Raw genomic sequence first — 27020 nt, forward strand, 5'->3', positions numbered from 1 at the left:
CAAGCCGTAGCCAATCGCCGCAGAAAGCCCCTGTGGCCCGACGAACGCACCGGGGGGAGGCGGCTTCTTCCGGCTGGGCCGAGGGGAGGCTGCGAACGTTGAAGGACACTGGCTGCGGAATTTGTGGCTTTAGTGAGGTGGGTGAGGATGGGGGCTCAGACCTCGCGCCTCGGCTTTGCGGGGCGGGCCTAGAATCTGACCGATTTGGGTCGGGGGACACCGCGAGGTCTTCGCCTTGGAGGGCAAGACCGGCGGGGAATGGCGCAGGAGCCAGGGAAAACGAGGGGCGGGCGCAAGGGGGCGGGCAGTGGGTGAGAAGCCTCGAGGCGAGGCGGATAGGCGCGCCCAAAGGCTCCCACAGTTTCCGAGGACCCTTCGATTGCATTTTCTAGTGAAGAAAAATGAGGCCTTCCACAGAGGGAGTCCCCCAAGGTCATCCTCTGATTGATCGAGGACTCGGGCTTCTGCCCCATCTCTGACCAAATTAATCTCCTTTCCTCTGTATGCCCCTAGCTGTTTCCACTGAGCTATATTTAGGAAGCTGGCCATCCAGGCCTCCTTTAGCTGCGCTGCAGCCTGTGTCAACGCGAGAGGGGGGCCCGGGTTAGATTTCAGTCTTTGTACGGTCAGCGGGAAGGCCTCTGGCTAGGGGGTAGCCAGAACAGAGAGCTGGAAACTCCTTGACGTGCAAGAGGCTGCTTCTGATACCTGAGCGGTTCTCATTCGTCTTTGCCTTCTTTACCTCGTGGTCTCACCATTCCAGGTAGGTGTCCAGTCAGATAAGAGAATAGCAATATCGAGGAACATAGAAAGTAGCAAGGGCTAGTGGTCACTTTGGGCCTTTAATGAAATGCCCATTTTACAGGTGAAGAGAGGTATGGAAGGATTCCTTATATGTAGTAGCAGTTAGTGGCTTAATTAGGAAACAAAACAAAGGCCCAGTTCCCTTTGATTTTCCCACAGGCTGCCACTTAACATTAAATCACATTTGTGAGTCTTACAAAGGCCACTGTAACACAAAGGTTTCTGATCTTTGCCCTAAAGTAACCTGCAGTTTTCTGAAGGGTGCAGACCCAATTTTTTTGAGTTTACTCCTATTATTTATCTTGTCAGCAACACCCCCAATCCCCACTCTCTCTCCATCTCAACATTTCAAGAGTCCTGCTTTTTTTAAAGACCCAAACTAAATTTCTCGTATCACGCCCTTCCCTGCAGTCAGAATTAGTCCTCTGTGGGATGTTATGAATATCAGCCTTCCTCCCATATTGTGTAAATTAGAGGGAAATTTAAAGCATCTTGATATTGTTAGACATATTCTCATAAAAAGTTTTGTTAGATCATGGTAGTGGGGGTTATCAGTTAATGATTTGATAAAGTTAAACCCTTGTTTTCTATAGGGTTTCTCCTAGAAACCTACTTCATATCATAAGAAATGAATCCAAAAATGTATCATGAAATGAATGGGTAAAAAAGTATGCCTTTAATAAGTTTAGTAAAATGAAACAGTTGATATAAAAGCTATATCATAAAAGTTTTTTTTCCATTGTCTTGGGAGGAGACATAAAAGTTTTTTAATGGAGATTTTCCTACTTGGGCTAGACTTGCCAAGGCCTCTGAGAGGACCTAAGGAGTTTGGATTTCCTTTCTTGCTCCAATAACCTTCTTGAAACAATGTTCGAAATTAAGGTCATTTGTCTCAAATTTTCGTTGCCAATTCTTGCACAAGAATGCCTCTGAAGGCCTTTGAATGGTAAACCCCGGAGTTCCAGTTCCATAGCAAGGACTCCCTCACAGATCTCTCCCTCTTGCATTTCATCAAGAGCCAGCGGAGTCGCTGCCACTGCCTACCAATCTCGACCGGACCTCGACCGGCTCGTCTGAATTGCCAATCGACTCGGCGTGGCGTCGGTCGTGGTAGATAGGCGGTCATACATACGAATTTTCAACTCTTATTATGGTGACCTTTTGAACATGTCTTTGCTATTTTTTATTATAAAAGAAATACACGCCTTTGTAAAATACACAGGTATTACAGATTAACCCCTCTTAAAAGTTTGATAAATATTCTTCCAGGGCTTTTTTTCCTGTAAATACTTACTAAGTAACAAATACTTATTAAGTATTTGTTTTTCTATTACTGCAAACTTTAGTGTGCATCAGAATTACCTAGAGGCCTTACTGAAACAGGTTGCTAGGCCCCAGAGTTTCTGATTCAGTAGGCTGGGATGGGGCCTGAGAAACTTGTACTAACAAGTTTCCAACAATGCTAATGCTGCTGGTCTAGGGACCAGACTTTGAGAACCATTGATGTGCTCTATGATATAATATCCAGAAATAGGATTTTTTAAATATTTCACATTACTTGGGGACATCTTTCTATGTCAGTACACAAAGGTCTGTGCACATTGTATTTCCTCCAATAGAAACCATTATTTATCAGTCTCCTATAGGTGGATTTTTAGTTTTTCCGGTTTTTTACTTTCACAAACAGTATTTCAGTGACCATTCTTGAACTATATAATGTGTTTCTACTTTGTAATGTTTCAGTTAGGGTAAACTCCTGGAGAAAAAAATGAAACAGATAAAAGGGTGTTACATTCATTTTATAATTTGATACTTACTGCCAAATTGCACTTTAGGAAAATTGTACCAGTTAACATTCCAAGCAACAAGCAACAGAGAATGCTTATTTTCCCATTTTTTTTTTTTTTTTTTAAAGTCTTGCTCCATTGCTCTAGGTAGAGCATAGTGGCATCGTCATAGCACACTACAACACTGCAACCTCAAACTCAAACTCCTGGGCTCAAGTAATCCTCCTGCCTCACCTCCCAAGTGGCTGGGACTACAGACACATGCCATGATGCCCAGCTAATTTTTCTGTTTTTAGTAGAGATGGGTCTCACTCTTGCTCAGGCTGGTCTTGAACTCCTGACCTTGAGCCATCCTCCTGCCTTGGCCTTCCAGTGTGCTAGGATTACGGGCCTGAACCACTGCATCAGGCCCCACATTCTTAATAATACTGCTTATTATCATAATTTTATCTTTGCCAGTTTGATGGTTAAATATTGGTCTTATTTTACATTTCATTGATGGTTAAAGTTGATTATCCTTTTATGTTTTACCTTTTTGGCTTTCCTTTCTTAATATTTTTCCTTAAGATGATTAAAATATTTGCATGTTTTCTCTCAGGATTTTTTGGCTTTGCTACTTACATTTAAATCTTTTGTCTGTGTTGGTGTAAGAAGTAAGGATTCCATCTTCCCCACCACCATTAATGGCTAGTATCAACTAAATGATCCCTTCTCCCCCATCCCATGGAGGTCCTATATTATTTATAACAAGAAAAACTGTAAAAGTAGGGATTGTGAGTTGAGCTGTTTAGTTGGTGGTCACCCGTCTGTGAAAGTTTGAAAAATACCACAAGCTCCAACTTTGCAATGGTCTTAAAACTGGTTAATTCAGGCTGGTCCAATGGTACTGGGTTATCAGAACTTATTAACATTAGTGTCACTAAAGTTGGTATTCATCCCCCTACTGCTAAATTTGACTGGCTTAAAAAAAAAAACTGGTTAATTCTATGTACAATGTACCGTGGTCTGGATAAAGCCAGGGATGAAAACATTAAGCTCTATTGGGTCAGAGAGTGGACTGCGTTCTCTTCCTCTGCTGAGCATTCATGAAACAGCAACTAAGGTAAAGCCCTGCTTCCAAAAGCTCTTATCAGCAAGGGTTTTTCCACCACCTTTGCTACTGCTGTGTTGGGTAAGACATAGATAAAAATTTATAGTATTTATATGCAATGATTTCAAGTTTTTTAACTTAAAAAAAAAACCCAGAACTTATTTTCTTTTAAATTGCATCCAAACCAATGTATTGTTGCTTTCTTTTTTTTTAAAAGATTGGAATCATGGCAGGTCCAGAAACTGATGCCCAATTCCAGTTCACTGGTATTAAAAAATATTTCAACTCTTATACTCTCACAGGTAGAATGAATGTAAGTATTAATGATACCTTTAAGCAGTTATATTTTAGAATAATACAGATTTGATACAACTCTTGTTTACTTTATTCTTTCTTTTTCAGTGTGTACTGGCCACATATGGAGGCATTGCTTTGATGATCTTATACTTCAAGTTAAGGTCTAAAAAAACTCCAGCTGTGAAAGCAACATAAATGGTAAGAAGTTGACATTTAAAAGTTTATAACTTAAGCCATTAAGGAGAAAAATATTGTCCATATCCCATTTCCCTGACAATTTTTGTTAACATTTTGGCTTAGCTTTTTTTGATGTTTTAAAATACCTTATTTGGCTTTCCATGGCTATGATCATGCCTATAATTTTGTCTTAGAACAAATATATCTCCTTTTTTTTTTTTTTTTTTAATTTTTTTTTGAGACAGAGTCTCGCTCTGCTGCCCGGGCTAGAGTGAGTGCCGTGGCATCAGCCTAGCTCACAGCAACCTCAAACTCCTGGGCTCAAGCGATCCTACTGCCTCAGCCTCCTGAGTAGCTGGGACTACAGGCATGCACCACCATGCCCGGCTAATTTTTTCTATATATATTTAGTTGTCCATATAATTTCTTTCTATTTTTAGTAGAGACGGGGTCTCACTCTTGCTTAGGCTGGTCTCGAACTCCTGAGCTCAAACGATCCACCCGCCTCGGCCTCCCAAGTGCTAGGATTACAAGCGTGAGCCACCAAGCGCCCGGCCTCTTCTTTATAAATTGAATGCATGAGTGTTTATGAATATATGAACTATTTCAAAGGAAGTCTGTTTCCCATTAAAATTTTTTTATACATAATATTACAGTGAATGCTTCAGAGCATGAAGCATCTGTATTTATGATTATTTTCTTAGGGTAAAGCTTTCCCAAACAATTATGGGGCACCCAACTTTGTAAGTGGGTGTGTCTTTTGCCCCAGCCAGTGTGGAATAATACCAGTTTCTGACTTCTGCTAATTTGATGAGAAAAAAAAACTGTGTTTGTTTTTTGATGAAGCACATTTTTTTCCATTTGTTTACCGTTTGTATTTTTCTTGACATCTTATTCATGCATGTCATTATTTAACAATTTGGGTAACTTGTGTAGCCTGTTCATGTAATAATTATTAACCAACCTTTTTATCAGTTGCAGATATTTATCATTTGCTAGTTTCAAATGTTGATATAATTAATTCTGTCTTTAAATCCCCATAGACTTTATTTTCTTACAGTCCCCCCAACCCCTATTTGCCCTAAGTGAGTAGGTATCTGTTGTGTTGGCAATAGATGGTATATGGAAAGCCCAAAATCTAGATCTTCATTTAATGTAGCTCTCCTTCAGAGTTTTCTTCTGCTTTCAAGAGGTTCTCCATAGCTGGGCATGCTGGTGCATGCTTGCAGTCCTAGCTACTCTGGAGGCTGAGGTGGGAGGATTGCTTGAGCCCAGGAGTTAGAGGTTTCAGTGAACTATGATCAAGCCACTGCACTCCAGCCTGGGCAACAGAGCTTAAAAAAACAAACAGAGCTTTTCCAATCTCAAAACTAGTGACCTTAGGGGAATGCATAGCCCAGAATGCAGTGGTCCATGGCTTATTCCTGATAAACACATATTATTTTGCCCAATTTTCCATATTAGGTACCTACTAACTTTGGGAAGGCAGTAGTATCCCCATTATAAAAATGGAGAAATTGTTTAAAATATAAAATAACAGATGCTTATCTGTTTTCTGCTATTTGAAATGCTACTTTATATACTAGACTTTTCCTGTAGTATGCCTTTAGGATCATACTAAATTGTTGGCAGCTCCTTTGTTAAATAAAGGCTGAGTATTAGGTTAAAATGTATTAAGCTGAGAGATATCTTATTTTTTTTGGTATTATTGACTCCTTTGAGAATCTGATGAATTTGCATCCAATTTCAAGTGGCTCACGGATAGTCCTATTGTAGTAATTCTTGAATGTCTTAAAAGTAGTGTTGAACACATTTGTTTTTAAACTGTTTTCACTTTGTTTATAGGATTCTAAACTGTACGTCATCTGTTAAGTTCCCATGCCTGGAGAAGCTAATGTCACCTCATCATGTGATACTCAATTTGTACAATAAATTATGAACCTGGAAAAGCTGGTTGTTTTTATTTACAAGATATCAAAAATATAAAAACTGTACAAAATGCAACAAAGGCAAAAACTGGCAGTGACTTGGTCTAAATCGTTTAGTTTCCCAAAGCAAGGCTCAGTACTGGAGGTAAGCAACTGAAATGTCTATCTGACTTCAAGTGTACTAGGTTGTATGTAGCTGTTTTAGCTGAAGTAGAACATGGAAGCTAAATTTCTTCACCTGGTTTAGAGTGTTTGGGTGCACTCAACTCGACAGATAGAAATTCAGATGTCAGTAGATGGGTGTACTTCATCTAGACCTAAAAAAAGGAATTGTAGTTCACCCTACTTAGTTACATACATTCCACTAATCATGGGCCAAGAAAAAAATGTTAGTGGATCATTTAACAGTACTTGAGTGCCATATAGTAACTACATTTTTATAGTGGAAACATACAGGCTCATTGAATTCTTCAGCTAAAATTCAAGACGCAGTATTAATTACATTTCTTAATTTGAATCTTGAAGCAGGATGAATTATTGAAATCGACTTTTTTTCTAAACATAATAAATTAAAATAGCATTTGAACAGAAAATGCATAGTTTCCACACAATCCAAAGCACCATAAATGTCCCCTCCACAAACATAATACCTCTTATTCAACTAACGGAAATTAGTTAAATGTGGTTGCTATAGAAATGTGGAACTGTCCAGTTCAGATTTTCCAAGCAGCATACTTCCAGATCTATATAGATAAAAACATTCTTTGTAGCTTAAATATTAATCACTGAGGTATTTGCTTTTAGTCTCCCTTTTTCAAACAGTAGCTTCCAGGTCTTTAATACCGATGGTTTATTGTGGACTATAAGCTCCTGCGGCTAGAACCAGGTTTCTTCGCGTAAAATGGAGGTGTACAACTGGCGTTGATTTGGTCATATATGTTCCCAACAATAACTCCTGTGAATTCTCAGGTAAATTTATATGCCCAGTGGCTGTAGTAAAGTCATCAGTCTCTAAATCTTCAAATGCTTTGACAGCATCCCATAACCGAACTGTATTATCCATCGAACCTAAGGGAAATCAATGGAAACCATTAGTTGCATCCATCACATTTATATCTTTTATTTATTTATTTTTTTCTGAGACAGGGTCTCTGTTGCCCAGGCTGGAGTTGCAGTGGTGCAATCATAGCTCATTGCAGCCTCAAACTCTGGGCTCAAGCAATCATCCTGCCTCAGCCTCCAAAAGCACTGGGATTGCAGGCATGAGCTACTGCACCTGGGCCACCCATCACATTTAGATTCTGACATTTTATCCAGTATACTTTAGTTACTGTATATTTTTGGTGAAAAATCTAAACTTGACCAACTATTACTTCTAAAAGAGCATTTCAAGCAGTGCTTTAAACCTTCGAAGTCAATATATACATGGGATAACAGTCTGAAATCATAAAGCTAAAGAGAAGCAAAACCTAAAACAGCGGGACTTAGTTTTGCAATTATCAACACTGTGTTTCCTTTTAACATACCATTTACCCTTTACCACAAAGCCATTAATAGTCATTTACCTGATGCCAAAATTTCACCATCTCTACTAAACCTAAGTGAACAGACTGTATCAGTGTGGCCTTTTAATTCTCCAACCATCAGACCATGTCCAATATCCCAAAGGAGTACTCTGCCATCTGTTGCTCCTGTAGCCAGGAATCTCCCATTGGGAGAAAATGTCAAGGAATGAATTGGTCCCTAGGAAACAAGTCCATGGAAAGGATTAAAGTAGAGTTAAGTATATCTAAGAAAATAGGACAAAATTTTAAAGTTTACTGGAATGAATGGTATCTTTAAAATGTACATGTCACTGGTTTGAAAAATATCTGTATCTTGGCAGCAACTTTGTGTGCTAGAATAATAAAAGTGTAAATACCTTGTGTCCAGTGAAGATCCTTACACAGTTACCATTCAAGACATCCCAGAGCCGCACAGTTCTGTCTGCAGAGCCCGTGGCAACATAATTAGAATTTGGATGGAATCTGGTACAATTCACATCAGCAAGATGGCCAGCAAATATCCTTAAAGGCTGATAGTGGTCTGTAGCCCAGAGTCTTTTTAAAAAGTTATTGAAAACAAAAGATGACAATTAGTAGTTAACTATGAAATACCATAAATCTATCCAAAATAAATACAGAAACATCCATGTGAAATGTTCATTCCAAACGGGTCCCCCTTACTAGTTAACTGAGGAAAGAAGATAGAATGAGAATTGATAACATTCTTAGGAAAGAGAGTTGATCTACAATTTTTTTGAGAGAAATGATCTGTCACCCAGGCTGGAGTGCAAGAATATGGGTATGATCATCACTCACCACAGCCTTGAACTCCTGGGCTCAAGCAGTCCTCCTGAGTGGCTAGAACTACAGGTGCACACTACCATACCCAGCTAATTTTTAAAAAATTTTCTTTAAGTTCTGTATTTCTTTAATTTCTCTGTATAGATCTGTTCTCTCCTTTTCCTTCCCTACTCCTAGTTTAAACCACAGAAAAGTATCCTCCCCTGGTTTTGGCCACCACATAGTTTCCAGTGTGAGCTACCTCATCCTAAAATGTTTAAGGAGATGACAGGGAAACAAAGGCACTCACAGTGGTAATGGAAGACAGAGCTAAGCATCTGATTGAGGGCGGGGTGAGGGGTAGGAGGAATGTTAATAAAGTAACTTAAAGAAAAGCAGGAATCTACATAATTGCAGATAAATAACTCCTGTCCCGAATTCATTTGCAAATAAGTAGCTGTAAATGCTGGTGCTCTCAAAAAGTTGATGCTGAATAATGGAAGTGGAAACAAGTTTGACTGAAACCATTTTGTTCATTGAATGGACTCAGTCATAAGATCACAGTGTTCTTACCTAGCTACTCTGTCGTGGCCCCCTGACACAAAATAATATCCATATGGAGAAAATTGCGTGTCCCATACTGGATAGTTGTGTCCTTTATATCCCACCAAACAGGTAAATGTTTGAAGGCTCCACAATCTGACAGTTCCATCCTCTGAAGAGGAAAGCAAATAGTTCCTGAGAAGAGAAAGTGATACATTTAATTCCCAGAATAACTTAGTTACCTACCCAGTTTCTCTGTATATTTGAATATATTAAATGTAGCTAACATGCTACATCTCACTTTTAATTCATACATGGAATTCACAGTAGATAATCAAGAGTTGAAAGTAACTGAACTAATGTTATTTAGCTTTGGTACTCCATATACTGAGCACCTACTGAATGAGGTAAGATTATTAAAAAAAAAAAACAAAAAAAACTTACCAGTCTATTAGGGAGAAAATCACAGTTCTTTTAGAAAAAGAAAAAATAACCAGGGTAATGACAAAAAGTATGGTCAAATAAGGTCAATTGAGAAAATCTTAAGAAATGTAATACATCACTTAAAACTCAACAATTTTTGACTCTAAAATGGAGATGCTATTTTCCTATACTGTATGAGTTGTATAAGAATTAAAAAAGAAATGTCTTTGGGGAAAAAAAACACTACAGACATACCAAAAATACTCTTTCAGGGATTAACACAAAAGCTAAATACTTAAAAAGTATTGCAGTTTTCACTGAAATCAAGTTTCTCTCAAGTAAAAAAATGTATCATCTGGCTAAACCCTATCAAACAACAAAAAACCTCATTCTCAAAGTTTCATAAAGATGAAAACCTTGATGGGTTGAAAGCTATTATCTATCTAAATAACACAGAGATGACATTATGCATACAAAATACTTTCCCCTCCGTTTCTATAGAACATTAGAGATCATGAAAAATAGGCAAGTATCTATACACATAGGGTCACACTGGAATCATATGGCTATAAGGGAAGCAAAACCTAAACCAGCAATTTCAAATTTCCTTTTTAGTATCCTCTTACTTCTTTTGGTTATAGAAAGATAAATGTTCAATTGATAGCTAATATGCCATTAAATATCAGGAATTTGTCTTTGATGAAGTAGCCACAAAACACAATGCAAGGACCCAAAGAAGCAATTCAACCCATATCAGGGTTAAAACAAAACTGAAGCTAATTTTTAAAACCAGTAAACCTTAAAGCTATGCATCTTGATTCTATAAATCTGAGTATACATTAAATTGCTATCTTGTACACCAGTACCCCAGGATGAATTTGCAAGTGGCAAGATCCTAAAAGATAATGAATGACAGGCGACCATGAGATTTTTCTAACAGACTTTTCCCAGCATTTGCATAATGTTTCCAGTAGTTAACTTTTATAATCTCTAAACATAATACAGCAATGTTTAATTTTTATAGTTTGTATTTTACCTATCTGGACTGAAGCTGGCTCCATAGACAGGCCCACTGTGACCATACAAAATCTTCAACTCACTTGCTGTTTTCTCATCCATGATTCTTTCTAAGACGTCATCTGATTCTTTGTCTATGAGGCTAAGATCTAAAATGGTCCAGAAATAATGATTTTTTTTTTAAAGTACATTTATGAAAACATTTTAAGCAATCAGATCATGGTTGAGAGGAACTAACATTTGAACATTCCTTCCTATATACCAACCACTGTGCCAATGCCTCTAAGTTAGGTGCTATCATCCCAGTGTATAGCAGAGGAAACTGAGGTTCAGAACAGATAATAATTTGCTAGAGTGCACACAGCTACTCAGTGTTAGAACCAGGACTGAAATGCGTTTGTCCGTTATACCACAATGTTTCACAAAAATGAAAACTATGGAATATTAAAATAATGTAAAATGTATTGCTTCATTGAAATAATAATGTTAGCAAAAAACTTCCTTTTAAATGAAATCCTAACCTTACCTGTTCTTTTTTAGCCATTTGTGTGGCTAAAACAGAAAGTATTCTTCCACTATTTAAGGTATTTTAAAATTTGCAAACAAAGATTCATAAAATGTTAGATTTTTAACTTTAAGAAGTTTTCTAGCCTAATCATCTCACTCTACAGATGAATAAAACTGATGCCCAGAGAATTTCAACCAGTCTAGCACCCCAGTCTCCTGATTGCCACTCCAGTTCTCTTTTCACTGTTGGAAATGTTAGCATCCTGATTAAAGTGACATCAAGTGAATTTCTGCAAAGATCATAACCTCCTGTGTATATTCCATGGAATAAAGATTCAAGTTTACATCCTGAGAGGTCATCTCAGTTACCTGATGCCTGTTTGACACTCCGAAGCTTTTTGGGTGTCACAGACCACACTCTGACAGTTGAATCTGCAAAACCTCCAGCAATCAGACTAGAATCATCAGTGACATCCACTGCCGTGAGACCCTGCCAATAAAAAAAAAATTTTAGACTATAACAATAGTGTTTTGAGAGTTGGGGAGAATTATAATCACATCTTAGAGAATACATAATGATGGTTATTTTTCTCATATAAAAGATCATTTGAGATTTTATTCTCGTGTAAAACCCATTTGCCTAAAAGGACTTGCTTGGAGAACATGTCATCACTCCATTTTTGCTCTCCATATTTGTAGTGCATGATAGGAAGCAAATGTTAATCATTTTTGCACTTTACTAAATATATTCTCAGCAGCCTATTATAAGAAATCTATAAAGACACAGAATTCTTCATTTAAAATATTAAGTTTATATAAGTATTTAAACCAAGTTCAACAGAGATGAACCACAGTTTCCTTCTCTTCAAAAGCTAGCAGAATTCTGATCAGTGAAATGAGAGTCAAGTATAAGCAAGATTCTGGTAACTGCAAGTTGCTAAAGATCTTTTAAACCTTGCCTCCTATCTATGCAGTGCAGTATCCAATTCTCTTTTCCTAACTGCTGTCTTTAAATAATATCAAGAGTTTAAATAACAAAACTCCATTTTAGTTAACACATTTAAGCTTCTCTTAATGATAAATCACCGTTTTACACAACTTTCCAGGCAGAAATTGTCCAATTATTTTACCAACCTGGTAAGCATTGAGGAATGTATAGAAACAAATGGAGGGTAAGCAGTCTGGCCCAAGGCGCACTCGTTTGGTGGTTTCTTTCATATTCATTATTTTATCCAACTTATCTGAATCTTTTAACTCAGGAAGAGGAATTCTGTAAAAGAAAAACAGACTAGAAATTACCCTTTGAATCTTAACAAACTTGAACCCTCTATAACATATTGTCTTACACCTCCACACAAGTTCCTGAGGTTTTTTCCCTCACCTGTTTTGAGGTGGAGCATTGGGATCTTGTTTTTTGCTTTTGGATCCAATACTGTCTTTTTTGGGCTTCTTCTTTTTAGGTTTTCCTTCTTCATTTTCTCCTTCTTCATCCTCATCATCCAAAGGTACCTCAATTTCTGGTTCTTTTAATAAACCAAAAAATACCTACAAGTCAAAAAAGCCAACATTTTTTAAATCAATTTTTTGTTCATTAATATACCCTTTTCATATCTTGATAGGATGAATCACAATTACAATATAGTAATTTACACCCTGAAGCAGGGTTCTGTACTCATCTACCCAACAGCCATCCTTCCCTTTTTCCTTACTAACAGAACCCTGATTTTATTGGAGCAGCAATGTGCTCAGTTAAATCATTTCTGTTCCCAGGCTCCCTTGCAGCTAGGAATGGCCATATAATATGATTCTGGCCAACACAGGTACACAGAAATATACTGGGTACAGTTTTAGAAAAAAACATTGTTTTTCTGATAAAAAGGGAGAGACTCAGCAGGGATATATGCCTTTTGTCCTCCCCCTTCTTCCTGGAATGCAGCTGCAATGCTAAAATTTGTGAGTGCAAAGTAGAAAGCCACATTTTAAAGATGTTTGGTCCAGAAACTCGAAGGAGCCAGGGACCTTGATGGCACTGTGGAGCCCTCATGCCACCCCTGGAAGGCCTTCCTCTGGGATTCATTTTATGTGGGAAAAACTCTTTACTAGTTGCAGCCACTGTAGTCAGGGTTCTGTTAAATGCAACCATTCACAAATCCTCACATACATACATCATCCTTAGAACATGAAATTTTACAGTGTAAAATTATTTACAAGCTAGCTACAAGAAAAATGTGTAAACTATGTAGATGGAAATGCTACAATTTTTCATAATCTGTATTATATAGTTCTTAGGTTCATTCCCATACCTTTGATTTGTTTGCCTCTCGTTTAGCCTCTCCTGCCAAACTTCCCACCATCGCATCTATCTGCTGCTTACTACGCGGCATCCCATCAAAGATGTCAATGTAGAGGTGCTCCTGAACTATGTTCCATATCTGATTGTTCTGTTTCTCCTGAAGATGCCTCTTCAAGAGTTGGTACGAGTCACGGGAAATACGCAGAACAAATTTACTTGTTCGAAAATCCAACATGGTCTCATTCCCTTTCATGTGTTCCTTTTTGGTAAGACTAGATAATACTCGTAGGTCATCCTGGTAATAACATTCCTGATCTCCATGGAACCTGTTTCAGTGATTTTAAAAAGTCATTTTTCAATGTAATCATTAAGGGATCTGCCTCACCCCCATATATTTATACAAACCATCCCAGAATATTTTCAATGTAGTAGCCTCAATAATCCTGAACTAAACTGTAAGATCAGAAGTAATTCATTTCAAGATGATTATAATTCAATTTCTGAATTCATCTTAAAAATAGCCAATTAAATTTTCTAATGAAATGTATATTTTAAGAGAATTTTAAATAAATATCACCATTTTAAATATATCAGAATTTTAAATAAATGCCACTATTCAAAAGAAACTGGTACACATTTGAAAATGTTAGAACCCTTGCTTTACTAAATATTATGTTTTCTCAAAACCCACTTTTTAAAACTTATTATAGAAAATTTCAAATATATAAAAGTAGAAAACAGTATAATGAACTCAATGTATCTATCACTCTGCCTCTCAACAATAATCAATACCTGGCATTCTCTTAAAACTCACCATTTTAAATTATTTCCTATATTCTTAATATCAGACATATTTATTAAATATTAATAAATTTTTTATTAATATTATCACTAAAGAACAAAAAAATATTGATAGCAAACAATGAGTGCTTCCATTTACTCACTGTTACCAAAAGCAATGAAACAAAGCCTTCAGTCTTGGTGACAATTAATAAATTTAAATGTACTTTCATTTCTACAAATCTTAATTTTCCCAAGAAAGTAAAATTAAAGAACATGTATTTGGCACTCACTAAGAGCAGCAATCAATGCAAAAACATTTAGAAAACAATGACTAATGAAAAGATATCAGGGCTCCAGCATAGCCAATAAATTTCTAAACTGTTATTTGTGTTACCCCATTGACTTAGCAACACATAAGGGTTTCTGTCCAGATTTGAACGAAATTAGAAATCTCAGCCTCTTGATGTTTACATCTGAACATGGGGTCCTGGCAAAGGCTGAGACTGTCCATAATAGGGAGACAGAGAATCCTCTATGATATTCCAGTTTCCCATGTGGGGAGATGGCTAATACCATGAGACTAGAAGAGCAACAAGTTTTTTGATGACAGTACTTATGAGAGAAATTAGCTTCTAGAGTAGAAGTTCTATCATCATTAGCCTTTCTTAATTTTTTTTCCTCAAAACCACTAAGCTACAGAACATTTTACTTTATATACCTTCTAACAGGCATGCTAGTATAATGAATGAATATAATGGTATAGAAGCCAGGAGTGCTAAGTTCTACTGTTCCTCTGTTACTACTACCTATTATCTGATAAGTCTTGGTTTCAGGCTCTGTTGCTTATATTAAAGAGCTCTCCTTCACACTGTTAAAAGCTCTGCCTCCTCCTTAAACACTCCTTTTCCTTGGCTTCTATAACTCAACACTCTCCTGGTTTTCTTCCTATTTCTCAGGCCTCTCCTTTTATATCTTTTTTACTTAGCCATTAAATGTTGGAGCTCCTCTGGCCTAGCCTTCTTACCAATTTTTTTTATACTCTCCCCTAGTCAAGCACATCCATATCCATCGATATTCCATACAACTCCAATCTATGGCTCCAGTCCCTACCTCTCCTCTGAGCTCTTATATATCATCCTCCTATCAACTTGACATCTCTCAAATGAGTCAAAGGCATATTCAAATCAAAATTCAAGATTATTCGATGACCTGACAAACCAAGTCTTCTTCCAGGGTTTTCTGTATCAGTGAAGGGCATCCCTATCCAGCTGGAGGGGCCAGAAACCTGGGAATATCAATGATACCTCCATCTCCCTCACCTCCATATCAAATCCATCAAGTGTGTCATGAATCTGTCTACCTTCTGTGGTAAGTGAACTCTACCACAACCTAGTCTAGTGTTTCTCCACAAGGGTACTACTGGCATTTTTAGTAGGATAATTCTTTGCTAAGTGGGACTATCTACACATATTAGAACATTTAGTGTCTCTGTCCCTCCCCCTAGTTATTATGACAACCAAAAACACCTCCACACATTTTCAAATGGCCTAAGGAAAGGAGCAATATCCCCCTCAGTTGAGAACCACTGCAATAACTTCCAAATTTGGTCCACTTACAGGCATTCTGTCCCCCCACCATCTGTTTTCTCCACTGCATGAAGGTCCTTTCAAAATGCATATCTAATACTGACATGGTCCTTTAATGACTCTGTAGCAGAGATGCCTCACTGTCTTCTCATATCCATTTTTCTTGTCTTCCTCCATAATAGAACATCTGAATATTAGCTGGGCACATAGACACTTAGGTAAAGACCACATTTCCTACCTCCTTTGTAGTTAGGTGTGGCCACTGACTGATAAGATATAAAAGGAAGGATGTGTGCCCTCCCTGCTGACTAGAACACTGATGTTGCTGCTTATAGCTAGAGAGCCCATCTTGTGCCACAAGGTGGGAACTGCAAGACTAAGGGAGCTTGAGGCCCTGATAATCAAGGATCCACCACACCAGTCCTGAACTTCCTACCTTTATAAGAAAACTTTATCGTATTTAAGCCTCTGTTGTTGGGGTTTTCAGTCACTCTCGGTCTAATCTAATCCCAACCCAGCTTCCTACTGCTCTTCCTATTACAAAAATAAACTTTTATTTACACCACTGGTGTTTAAGTTTTCAGTGACTCTCAACCAAATCTAATCCTGCCCATTATCACTCTCTACTGCTCTTAGGATAAACAAAAACCCTCAACATAGGCCAAGAACCTGCCTGTTGTTCTAGTTTCTAACCAATTCCCAGCTTCATTGCGTACCCCACCCCCAGCCCCATCCCATTCTCTGCTCCAGCTATGCTGGCCTTCTTTCAGGTTTTGTACCTACCATGATGCCTCCTGTCACGGAGCTTTTACACATGCTTTACCATCTTCATTGGGTTAACTTCTACCCAATCTTCAGATCTTACCTCAAGCATCACTTCCTTTGGGACCCTTCCCTTACTTCTTCAACTAGATTAAACCTCTCATCTGAAGTTCTCATAGCTCTAGGTACCTTTCCTTCACAAAATACTTTTTACGTTGTAATCTTACATTTGTGTGGTTAGAGATGTGTACATATATATACACACACATAAATTATGTATGCATAACATACGTAAAAGTTCACATACTTCTCGAAGAATGATTTTGCTTCATTTTCATGTTGATTGTAGACTAGCTCCAAGTACATGTGTACAAACAGAGGATAAAAGAGTTGAGATAACTCTGCCCGATGGCAGTCCAGGGAACATTCAATGAAGTGTTTCAGTCCACTGTAGTATTCTTCATACATTGTGGGATCTCCTTGTTGGTTGTAGGCCGACAACACGGCACTGACATCTGGCTGGTCTTCCACAATTACACTTCCAGCTGTTTAAAAACATAAAACAACTTCTAAGAAAATGTGCTGATATGTACCATGTGACTATGGCTATTTGGCTAAGGCCCAGAAGTGAGTTATTTCTTAGATGTTTGTCTCTTTCCTATCAGCCTCTCTTCCCCAACACAATCACATAATCTTTTAATGAGATTTTTCACTTGTTTAAGTCACCCAGGCCAAAACCTCTTCAGCAAGTCCATATCTTAAAATAAAATTTTCAGGCCAGGTGCAGTGGCTCATGCTTATAAACCCAGCACTTTGGGAGGCCAGGGTGGAAAGATCGCTTGAGGCTAGGACTTCAACAGCAGCCTGGGCAACATAGGCTGCTGCATTTATTTTGTATCTTTACAAAATAAAAAGATGAGCCAACCATTGTGATGCATGCCTGTAGCCCCATCTACTTGGGAGGCTGAGGTAGGAGGATTGCCTGAGCCCAGGAGTTTGAGGCTACAGTGAGTTATGATCACGCCACAACATGCCAGCTCGGGCAACAGAGTGAGACCCTGTCTGTCTCTAAGAAATGAAAGAGGAAAGGAAAGAGAAAGAAAGAAAATAAAATTTTCAAATCAATAATAAAAAGATTCAGTATTTTTCCTGGAACTACCTTATTTAGACAAATTGTATAAAAGATGTTATGTATAAATCAAACTATTAATCTTCTCTCAAGGCACAGTGCAAGTGGCACATACTACCACCAAGCCGTGCCCTGGAGTAACAAACATACCCAGCTCTCTGAGCTACCTGCATACTTTGTAACATATCCTATCCTGTGTTACCTTCATATGTGTACATCTATTACTCCTTGTAAAATGTAAGCATTTTAAGGGTGGTGAGGACTATGCCTTATTTATATCTCCAAAAGATAATTATATGCTTAAAGCAATTTCCATAACCACCATTTTTTTTTTATTACTCTGATGGCCTCTTTTCCTCCTTTCTGGTTTTTCAGTTATGATCTAAAAAGAGGTCAAGTTGGGAGTCTCTCTGAACCTATTCTGGTTCAGGGGACTGCCCAATAAAAAATAATAACAATAATAGGCCAGGCACAGTGGCTCACCCCTATAATCCTAGCACTTTGGGAGGCCAAGGCGGGAGAACTGCTTGAGGTCAGGGTTCAAGAGCAGCCTGTGCAAGAGGCTACCAAAAATAGAAAAATTAGCCAGGCATGGTGGTCCACACCTGTAGTCCCAGCTACTCATGAGGCTGAGGCAGGAGAATTTCTGGAGCCCAGGAATTTGAGGTTGCAGTGAGTTACAATGACACCACTGCACTTTAGGCTGGGCAAAAGAGCAAGATCCTGTCTCAAAATAAATAAATAAACAAAATAATAATAAATAGGTCAAATTTCTGAAGAGATGACAGCAATATAACCAATAATATAATGCATTTTTTAGTTCATTCACAAAATTCAGTAAAGATTCCTCTCAATCATATTTTCACACATTTCTATTTATGGATTACAACACTATGTATTCATACTTCACTTCTGGCAATGCTGCAAAGATTAGGCCTCATACAGATTAATCTGGCTACAGGGTCTGCACTGGATAATTTAATTCAATAAACATTTATTGTTGGCTCAGGATCACCTTTGAGACCTTATATTGTGTTTGAGTTTTACTGTATGGACTTTGTGACAACAGTTGCTAGGTGAAGGTCGGGGAGCCTCAGGTGTCAGGGACAGGTGCAGAAGCATAAATTTATCAGTAGCAGTCATTTTACATATATATATTATAACAGCCTCATCATAACCCATTCAATAAAGAGGAAAAAACTCAACTTCAACCTTAGGAAAAATTACTTAATCAGCATGTCACAAGTAAAAGTGGCAAAGACAAAATGGTCTGTCCAATGCCTATTCCTAAACACACGGGTTCTCAAACTTTACAATATGTCAGTACCCCTTTAGATTCCAGCGGGCGCGGTGGCTCACACCTGTAACCCTAGCACTCTGGGAGGCCAAGGCAGGCGGATCATTTGAGCTCAGGAGTTCGAGACCAGCCTGAGCAAGAGCAAGACCCCGTCTCCATTAAAAATAAAAAGAAATTAGCTGGACAACTAAAAATATATAGAAAAAATTAGCCGGGCATGGTGGCACATGCCTGTAGTCCCAGCTACTTGGGAGGCTGAGGCAGAAGGATTGCTTGAGCCCAGGAGTTTGAGGCTGCTGTGAGCGAGGCTGACGCCACGGCACTCTAGCCCGGGTGACAGAGCAGGACTCTGCCTCGGGAAAAAAAAAATGCAGATTCCCAGACTCTACCTCTAGAGGATCTGATTCACTAAGTTTGAAGCGATGCCTGGGAATCTGCATCCTCCAAAAGACTTGACACTGGTGGTACTTAGCCCATATTTTGAGAAATACTGGCTACATCATGTTCCATCACTCCCTGGCTATGCGGTCCAAAGCAAGTCCCTTGGCCTTTCTCAAGAAGTCTGTTTTCTCATCTCTACATAGAGGTAATGTCTGTCTCACAGTGGAACTGTGAGAATTAAGATATATAATTTAAAGTACTTAAAGCACGCCAATATGAAACGGTACAAATACTGTCAGTGTTAATGCGGACCTGCCCAAGGCTCCAAAGCCCAAATGAGAGGAAAGAGACCAAAAGCCTGCAGGTCCCTGCCTCTCTGCGCTCACTTTCTCTATATATCCCTCTGCTCAACAGCTCTCCTCAGCCTCTAGCTGGAACTGACAGCTCAGAAGGGGGTTTGACTGCGCAGCCGGCGCACTAGAGAAAGGGGCGGGCATGTGGCCCTAGAGGCGGGCCCAGGAAATTCAAAACAAGCCCGCAGAGGTGCAGGCCTGCCAGCCCCTGCCTTACCGGCTCACTCCCCTTCATGCCGGCCCTGCCTCCGCAGGACCCCGCGGCTCACCTTTCCCCGGAGCCGCAGGACCTGAGACTGAGCCCGAGACGGCCGTAGCCCCCGAAGCGCCGGCGCCCGGAGGGTCGGGGGCCGCAGGGCCGGGGACGGAGGCTGTGACCCGGCTGAGAAGCGCGCAAGCCGCCTCAGCTCCGGCGCTGTCCACCTCTCCCGGGGCTCCGGAGCCCGCCACTGCCTCCTCCAGCAGCCGGGCCTCACGGCGTAACGCCTCTTCGGCCTCGCGGAGGTTGCTTTGCCGTAGGAACTGCAGCACGGCCAGCAGAGTCTGTCGGTCGTGGGAAGCGCCGGCCTCCGGAGCAGCGGCAGGCACCGGGGCCGCCCCCGCCGGGGCAGCGGCGGAGACAGCCACCGCGGGCTTGGGGGTCCCGCCATCCCCGCTAGCCAACGACGCCGCCGCAACGTTCCCGCCGCCACCATTGGGGCCGTTGTTGGTAGTGCTGCCGCTACCCTCGCCCGCGCCGTCCCCCGCCTGCGGAGGTATCAGCGTCGGCGGTCCCTCAGGCTCTAGCTTGACCGCCACCTCCGTCTGCTCCTCCGCCAGCGCCGCCATCTTGCGGCTGAGCCACCTTGCGCCGTCAAGCGTGATTGCGTTTTCGCCACATGGAGGGCGGGGAGGAACATTTCACGACAGCTCTGGTATGCCATTTACGGCAGTAGGCGGGGCAAGAAAGAAGGAGAAAAGGAATAGGAAAGAGAGTAACTTTCAAAAATGAGTGAAAGAAAGGCAGGAAGTGGGAGTTGACCGCCTATTACATTTGCCTGACATTTACCGTTTATTGCAGGCCATCTATATTCAGGTACTGTGATAGATGTTTCACATTATATGACCTCCTTTAATGCTACAGTTGTGTAAGATACTGTTATTCCCGCTTTACAGATGGCTCAACGGAGACTCAATGAGCTTAAATAATTTGCCAAAGTCACACAAGAGAAAGTGCAAGTGTCAGCTTTCGAATTCTGGTCTCTAACTCAAAAGCATATACTGTTTGCAAGAGGAAGGCTTCTGAGATACTGGTAATGTTTTATATTTTGATATGTATAATGGTTACTTTTTTTAAATGTAATTTTTACTTTTGTAGAGGCTGGGCGCGGTGGCATGTACCTGTAGTCCCAGCCTGGGCAACATAGGGAGACATCTGTCAAAGAAAAAAAAAAATTTATCAAGCTGCATGCTTAAGCTTTGTGAACTTTACAGCATATATGTTGTATTGCAATTAAAAGTTTTTAAAAATACCAGAACTTTGTGATTGTGAAATGTGTACATTATGTATTCATGCTGCTATCCATTATTACAAATAAACTATTTTAATTATACATTTAAAAATCATATATGCTATTTTGCAATATGCTTCATAGGTTATAAAACCCTGCTGAGTATTTTATCTCATTTGAACCTCGTAACTGTGGGATAAATATAGAATTACACGAGAAAAATGAGCCAGGGACATTGGGAAAATATAGCACATTTGTTCAGGTTGTTGGTTTTGAGGTCTTATTGGCTTCCTTTGACCTAGCTTAGTAGCTGAATGACCTTCTGAGATACTGGTAATGTTTAACTGGAGCATGTTACTTAATTCACTATATTCCAGTTACCCAATTTCTAAAATAAAGATAATAGTACCTACCTCATAGTGTTGTTTTGAGGATTAAACAAGATATGTGATACCTAGCACATAATAAATAGCCATTGGTTATTTTTACTCCACCTTAAAAGGTGTTCTGTAGGCTGGGCATGGTGGTTCACACCTGTAATCCTAGCACTCTGGGAGGATCACTTGAGGTCAGGAGTTAGAGACCAGTCTCAGCAAGAGAGAGACCCCATCTCTACTAAAAATAGAGAAATTAACCAGGTGTGGTGGCACGCGCCTGCAGTCCCAGGAATTAGGCCGGGCGCGGTGGCTCATGCCTGTAATCCTAGCACTCTGGGAGGCCGAGGCGGGTGGATCGCTCAAGGTCAGGAGTTCGAGACCAGCCTGAGCAAGAGTGAAACCCCGTCTCTACTAAAAAAAATAGAAAGAAATTACCTGGCCAACTAAAATATATATAGAAAAAATTAGCCGGGCATGGTGGCGCATGCCTGTAGTCCCAGCTACTCCGGAGGCTAAGGCAATAGGATCGCTTAAGCCCAGGAGTTTGAGGCTGCTGTGAGCTCGGCTGGCGCCACGGCACTCGCTCTAGCCAGGGCAACAAAGTGACACTATGTCTCAAAAAATAAATAAATAAATAAATAAAATAAATTTAAACAAACAAAAAGGTGTCCTATAAATGTTTGATCAAGAAAGTACAATCATGATGTTCCAGGGTGATCTCAAGACAGAAATACAAAGCTAATCTAATTGGATATCTAAGTAAGAATGTGAAATATGGAGTATGGGGAGAAAAAGAGATGAGCAGGAATTGGTTAGCATTTATTTACTCAGTACTGGCCAAGAGAGAGAGAACCTGAACCTGATGGTATACTCTTATGAGATAGGGAGAATTCATCCTTTTCCTCAGGATCATTCAATTATTATTTTTCTGATTCAGAACTCACTAACTTGATAATTAACTGATAATTAAGCACTTAGATAGATGGGAGATGCCATGAATGACAAGACTATGTTGCCAGGGTCGTTTTAGTTCTTTATAGTAAGTATGTGTTACTTTTTTTTTTTTTTTAAGAGTTAGGTTCTCGCTCTGTCACCTAGGCTGGAGGGAGTACAGTGGCCAGATCATAACTCAGTGCAACCTCAAACTCCTGGACCTGAGCAATCCTCCTGTCCCAACTTCCTGAGTAGCCGGGACTATGGGCACGTGCCACCACAACCGGCTGATCTTTCTATTTTTTGTAGAGATGGGATCTCAATATGTTGTCCAGACTGATCTTGAACTCCTGGCCTCAGCAATCCTCCCACCTAAGCCTCCCAAGATGCTGGGATTACAGGCATGAGCCACCACACCCAGCCAAATGTGTATTATTTTTGCATTGGGGTACAATGTATATAAAACATAAAATTTACTATTTACTGTCTTCCCAAACTGAAACTCTGTACCCATTAAACAGAAATTCTCCATTCTCCCTCTCCCCAGCCCCTGACACCCACCATTCTACTTTCTGTCTCTATGAATTTGACTACCCTAGATACCTCACGTAAGTTGAATTATATAGTATGTGTCCTTTTGTGACTGGCGTATTTCACTTAGTATAATCTCTTAAAGGTTCATCTATGTTGTAACATGTGTCCGAATTTCCTTTCTTTTCAAGGCTGAATAACATTCCATTGTATGTATATACCACATCTTGTTTATCCACTCATCTGCCAATGGACAATTGAGTTGCTTCTACCTCTTGGCTATTGTGAATAATGCTACTGTGAACAGGAGTGTGCAAATATCTCTTCAAGACCCCGCTTTCAGTTCTTTTGGATATATACCCAAAAGTAAGATTGCTGGTTGACGTGGTAGTTCTATTTTTAATATTTTTGAGGTACTACCATACTGTTTTTCCATATTACTTTTTCTTTGTATACCTAGGAGTGGAATTGCTGGGTCATATGGTAACTTTATGTTTAATCTTTTGGGAATTGCTAGACTGTTTCCCCAAATTGCTATAACATTTGTCATTCCCACCAGCAATGTATGAAGGTTCCAATTTCTCTATATCCTCCCCAAAACTTGTTATTATCTGTGTTTTTGGTTACAGCCATCCTAGTAGGGTGAAGTATCATACCATTATAGTTTTGATTTGCATTTCTGTGATGACTAATGATGTTGAGCATCTTTTCATGTGCTTATTGGTATGTTCTCTTTAGAGAAATGTTTATTCAGATCCTTTGCTCACTTTAAAGTTGGGTTAGTTGCGTTTTTATTATTGAGTCATAATAGTTCTTTATATATTTTAGATACTAGTCCCTTATCAAATATATGATTTGCATAAGTTTCTCCCACATGTAGGCTGTTATCTTAGTCCATCTGTGGTTGCCATAAAGAAATATCTGAGGCTAAGTAACTAACAAAGAAAAGAGGTTTATTTGGCTTACAGCTCTGCAGGCTGTACAGGAAGCATGGTGCCACCATCTGCTTCTAGGGACAGTCTCAAAGTGCTTCCACTCATGGCAGAAGGCAAGTGGAGCTGGTGTATACTGAGATCACATAGTGAGAGAGCAGGAGCAAGAAATAGAGGAGGGAGTTGTCAGGCTCTTTTAAATAATCAATTATCATAGGAACTAATAGAGCACCAAGCCATTCATGAAGGATCTGCCCCCATGACCCAAACCCCTTCTTTAGGTTCCACCTCCAACATTGGAGATCAAATTTCAACATGAGTTTTGGAGGAGAGAAATATCCAAACTATATCAATTGTCTTTTCCCTTTATTGATGTTGTCCTGTGAAATATAAAAGGTTTAAATTTTTTTTAACCATTTTTTTTTTGAGACAGAGTCTCACTCTGTTGCCCAGGCTAGAGTGCCTTGGCATCAGCCTAGCTCACAGCAACCTCAAACTCCTGAGCTCAAGCAATCCTACTGCCTCAGCCTCCCGAGTAGCTGGGACTACAGGCATGTACTACCATGCCTGGCTAATTTTTTATATATATATTTTAGTTGTCCAGCTAATTTCTTTCTATTTTTTTAGTAGAGATGGGGTCTTGCTCTTGCTCAGGCTGATCTCGAACTCCTGAGCTCAAATGATCCACCTGCCTTGGCCTCCCAGAGTGCTAAGATTACAGGTGTAAGCCACCACGCCCGGCCAAAAGATTCAAATTTTGATTCTAAATCATCTATTTTTCCTTTTGTCGCTTGAGATTTTGGTGTTATATCTAAGAAACCATTGCAAAACCCACTGTTGTGAAGATTTACGCCTATGTTTTATTCTAAGAGTTTTGTACTTTTAGCCTTTACATATATGTCTATGATCCATTTTAAGTTAATTAATTAATTAATTAATTTTTGAGACAGAGTCTCACTCTGTTGCCTGGGATAGAGTGCTGTGGCGTCAGCCTAGCTCACAGCAACCTCTAACTTCTGGGCTCAAGCAATCCCTCTGCCTCAGCCACCTGAGTAGCTGGGACTACAGGCATGCACCACCATGTCCGGCTAATTTTTTCTATATGTTTTCAGTTTTCCAGCTAATTTCTTTCTATTTCTGTTTTAGTAGAGATGAAGTCTCACTCTTGCTCAGGTTTCGAACTCCTGAGCTCAAACGATCCTCCCACCTCGGCCTCCCAGAGTGCTAGGATTACAGGTGTGAGCCACTGTGCCGGGCTGTTTTAAGTTAATTATTTATTTATTTATTTATTGTGACACAGGGTCTTACTCTGTCACTTAGGCTGGCATGATCACAGTGGCATGATCACAACTCACTGCAACCTCCAACTCTCAAGCTCAAGCAATCCCTCCTGCCTCAGCCTCCCAAGTAGCTGGGACTACAGGCATGTACCATGATGCCTGTCTACTTTTTAAATTTTTTTTGTAGAGACAGGGTCTTGCTGTGTTGCCCACACTGGTCTCAAGCTCCTGGGCTCAAGCAATCCTCCTGCCTTGGCCTCCTAAAGTGCTGAAAATACAGGTGTGAGCCACCACACCTGGCCCCTGAGTCAATTTTTGTATATCGTGTGAGGTAGGGGTTCATCCTCATTCTTTTGCATATACAGTTGTCCCAGCACCATTTGTTGAAAGATTGGACTGCAATAACGATAGATGAAATTTCCATTTTCTGAAAGAGATACATATTCTAGAAGACCTCACATATAGTGAATACTACATAATTAAACCATTTATCATATGTATCAGTCAGGGATTTACCAGAGGGACATAAGAAGTAGGATGTAGATAGATAGATAGATAGATAGATAGATAGATAGATAGATAGATAGATATGGGGAGAGAAAGCAAGAGCAAGAATGAGAGAGGGAGAGGGAGAGAGAGAGAGACAAAGAGATTTTTTTGCAAGGAATTTCCTTACAAGATCATGGTAACTGGCTGGGCAAGTCCAAAATCTATAGGGCATGCCAACACACTGGAAACTCCTGGGCAGGAGATGATGCTGCAGTCCATCTGAGAAATTTCTTCATCAGGGAAATCTGTTTTGCTTTTAAAGTCTTCACCTGATTGGATAATGCCCACTCAGATTATCAAGATATCTCTTTTGCTTGAAGTTAACTGATCATCTACAAAATATCTTCACAGCAACACCTAGGTTGGTGTTTGAATAACTGGGTAGCTCTTACAATGTTGAAAGGTTAGAAGCTATGATTTTATCTAATGTAATTATGACGAGGCTCTTATATACTTATGTCTTTGTAAGGAGAATATCACGTGTATTTAGGTCTTTCTCTTTCAATTTCTCTCTCTCTCTCTTCAGTCATCCTCTTTCAATATCATAGTCAAGTTCCCATTCCTAACCCTCTGAAATATACACTTTACTATCTGAAGCTTGAAAAGACTTTGGTACTGCAGAGGGAGAGGTGGAGTCTGGTCCCAGGAGCAATAGATACGTCCAATCTAATTCAGTTGTCCCCAAGCAAGCTCAAGTGTATTAACTAACTCATCAGTTCCCTAGGAAGTATGTACACCACTCCCAAATTAGCATTAATTTTGCTCAGTAACAACAAATTCTCTCAGATGTGACTTTGCCCCCAGCATCATTTTGTTAGGGACCATTTCACTTCCTGAATCTGGCTTGCAGGCATCATGACATTGGCCAGCTTTATCTTAGTCAGCAAGGACAATATAAGCCAACTCCAAACCTCTTTCCTAATAAAATTAGGCGTGGGTGGGATGTACGTGGATAGGTCTTCGTTCCTTCTACAGTAAATCCTCAATAAATGTTTGTTGAATTAAATATAATGGACTTTTCTTTATGTGATGCAGTATCATGGACGGTCTTTGAATAGCGATTAGATTTCCATCCCGTGTCAATACAATTTTTTTCCTCAAGATAAATAAACTAACATATTTCAAAACAGGAACTTCATGTTATACTTCCTAACGGAAATAATCTTGGAGCTCATTTGATACAGACGAAATGCATACTTGGTACTCAAATTGAAATCATCATTATTCGTAATTCAAAGTCATATAGCACCTAGTTCAGGGCTCTGTGAATGAGTTGATGCAAACAGAATATCGTTGCCTGAAACAGTACCAATTTCGTTGTTTTTAAAGGGCGGTGAAGACAGCGTCCAGCTTTTCAATGGGAGAGTGGAGTGCGCTTGCGTTAAGGTGCGGCCTCAAGCTCCGCCCTGCACACCTGCGCGGCCTGGCCCCGCCCCGCCCGGTGAGG

The 27020-nt window shown here is 39.8% G+C and overlaps 2 protein-coding genes and 1 long non-coding RNA gene across 4 annotated transcripts; 2 read left to right on the forward strand and 1 right to left on the reverse strand.

Annotated features, from left to right (window-relative positions):
* Nucleotides 1-24: 24 nt before the first annotated feature.
* ATP5MK (ATP synthase membrane subunit k) lies at nt 25-6104 on the forward strand. 2 transcript variants are annotated; one of them, XM_045568479.1, is made up of 5 exons: nt 50-137; nt 514-763; nt 3899-3994; nt 4084-4176; nt 6001-6104. In XM_045568479.1, the coding sequence occupies exons 3-4, from the start codon at nt 3908-3910 to the stop codon at nt 4171-4173; spliced, it is 177 nt and encodes a 58-aa protein (XP_045424435.1). In that variant the 5' UTR covers nt 50-137; nt 514-763; nt 3899-3907; the 3' UTR covers nt 4174-4176; nt 6001-6104. The 2 variants fall into 2 exon arrangements, with proteins under 2 accessions (XP_045424436.1, XP_045424435.1); XM_045568480.1 differs by lacking the exon at nt 514-763 and having other exon boundaries at nt 25-137.
* TAF5 (TATA-box binding protein associated factor 5) lies at nt 6089-20340 on the reverse strand. Its single transcript, XM_045568478.1, has 11 exons — nt 19751-20340; nt 16629-16866; nt 13201-13516; nt 12279-12442; nt 12032-12167; nt 11267-11387; nt 10410-10539; nt 8981-9145; nt 8005-8182; nt 7649-7826; nt 6089-7151 (listed from the first exon to the last, which is right to left on the reverse strand). Exons 1-11 carry the CDS (start codon nt 20307-20309, stop codon nt 6934-6936), a joined length of 2403 nt encoding a protein of 800 aa, XP_045424434.1. The 5' UTR covers nt 20310-20340; the 3' UTR covers nt 6089-6933.
* LOC123650064 lies at nt 20246-26935 on the forward strand. Its single transcript, XR_006739250.1, has 3 exons — nt 20246-20556; nt 20637-20773; nt 26903-26935. It is a non-coding gene; the product is annotated as an uncharacterized LOC123650064 (long non-coding RNA).
* The last annotated feature ends 85 nt before the right edge of the window (nt 26936-27020 follow it).

This window comes from Lemur catta, chromosome 14 (assembly GCF_020740605.2).
Source record: "Lemur catta isolate mLemCat1 chromosome 14, mLemCat1.pri, whole genome shotgun sequence".
In the NCBI taxonomy this organism is placed as follows: domain Eukaryota; kingdom Metazoa; phylum Chordata; class Mammalia; order Primates; family Lemuridae; genus Lemur; species Lemur catta.

Excerpts from the sequence above, each read along its gene's own strand:
- ATP5MK (XM_045568480.1), top strand. The coding sequence starts at position 3,908 with ATGGCAGGTCCAGAAACTGATGCCCAATTCCAGTTCACTGGTATTAAA. Across the intron at positions 3,995-4,083 it reads CTCTCACAGGTAGAATGAAT|TGTGTACTGGCCACATATGG; the intron begins GTAAGTATTAAT and ends TTTCTTTTTCAG.
- TAF5 (XM_045568478.1), bottom strand. The coding sequence starts at position 20,309 with ATGGCGGCGCTGGCGGAGGAGCAGACGGAGGTGGCGGTCAAGCTAGAG. Across the intron at positions 13,517-16,628 it reads GCAAAATCATTCTTCGAGAA|GTTCCATGGAGATCAGGAAT; the intron begins GTATGTGAACTT and ends TCACTGAAACAG. Across the intron at positions 12,168-12,278 it reads AATGCTCCACCTCAAAACAG|AATTCCTCTTCCTGAGTTAA; the intron begins GTGAGGGAAAAA and ends TTTCTTTTACAG.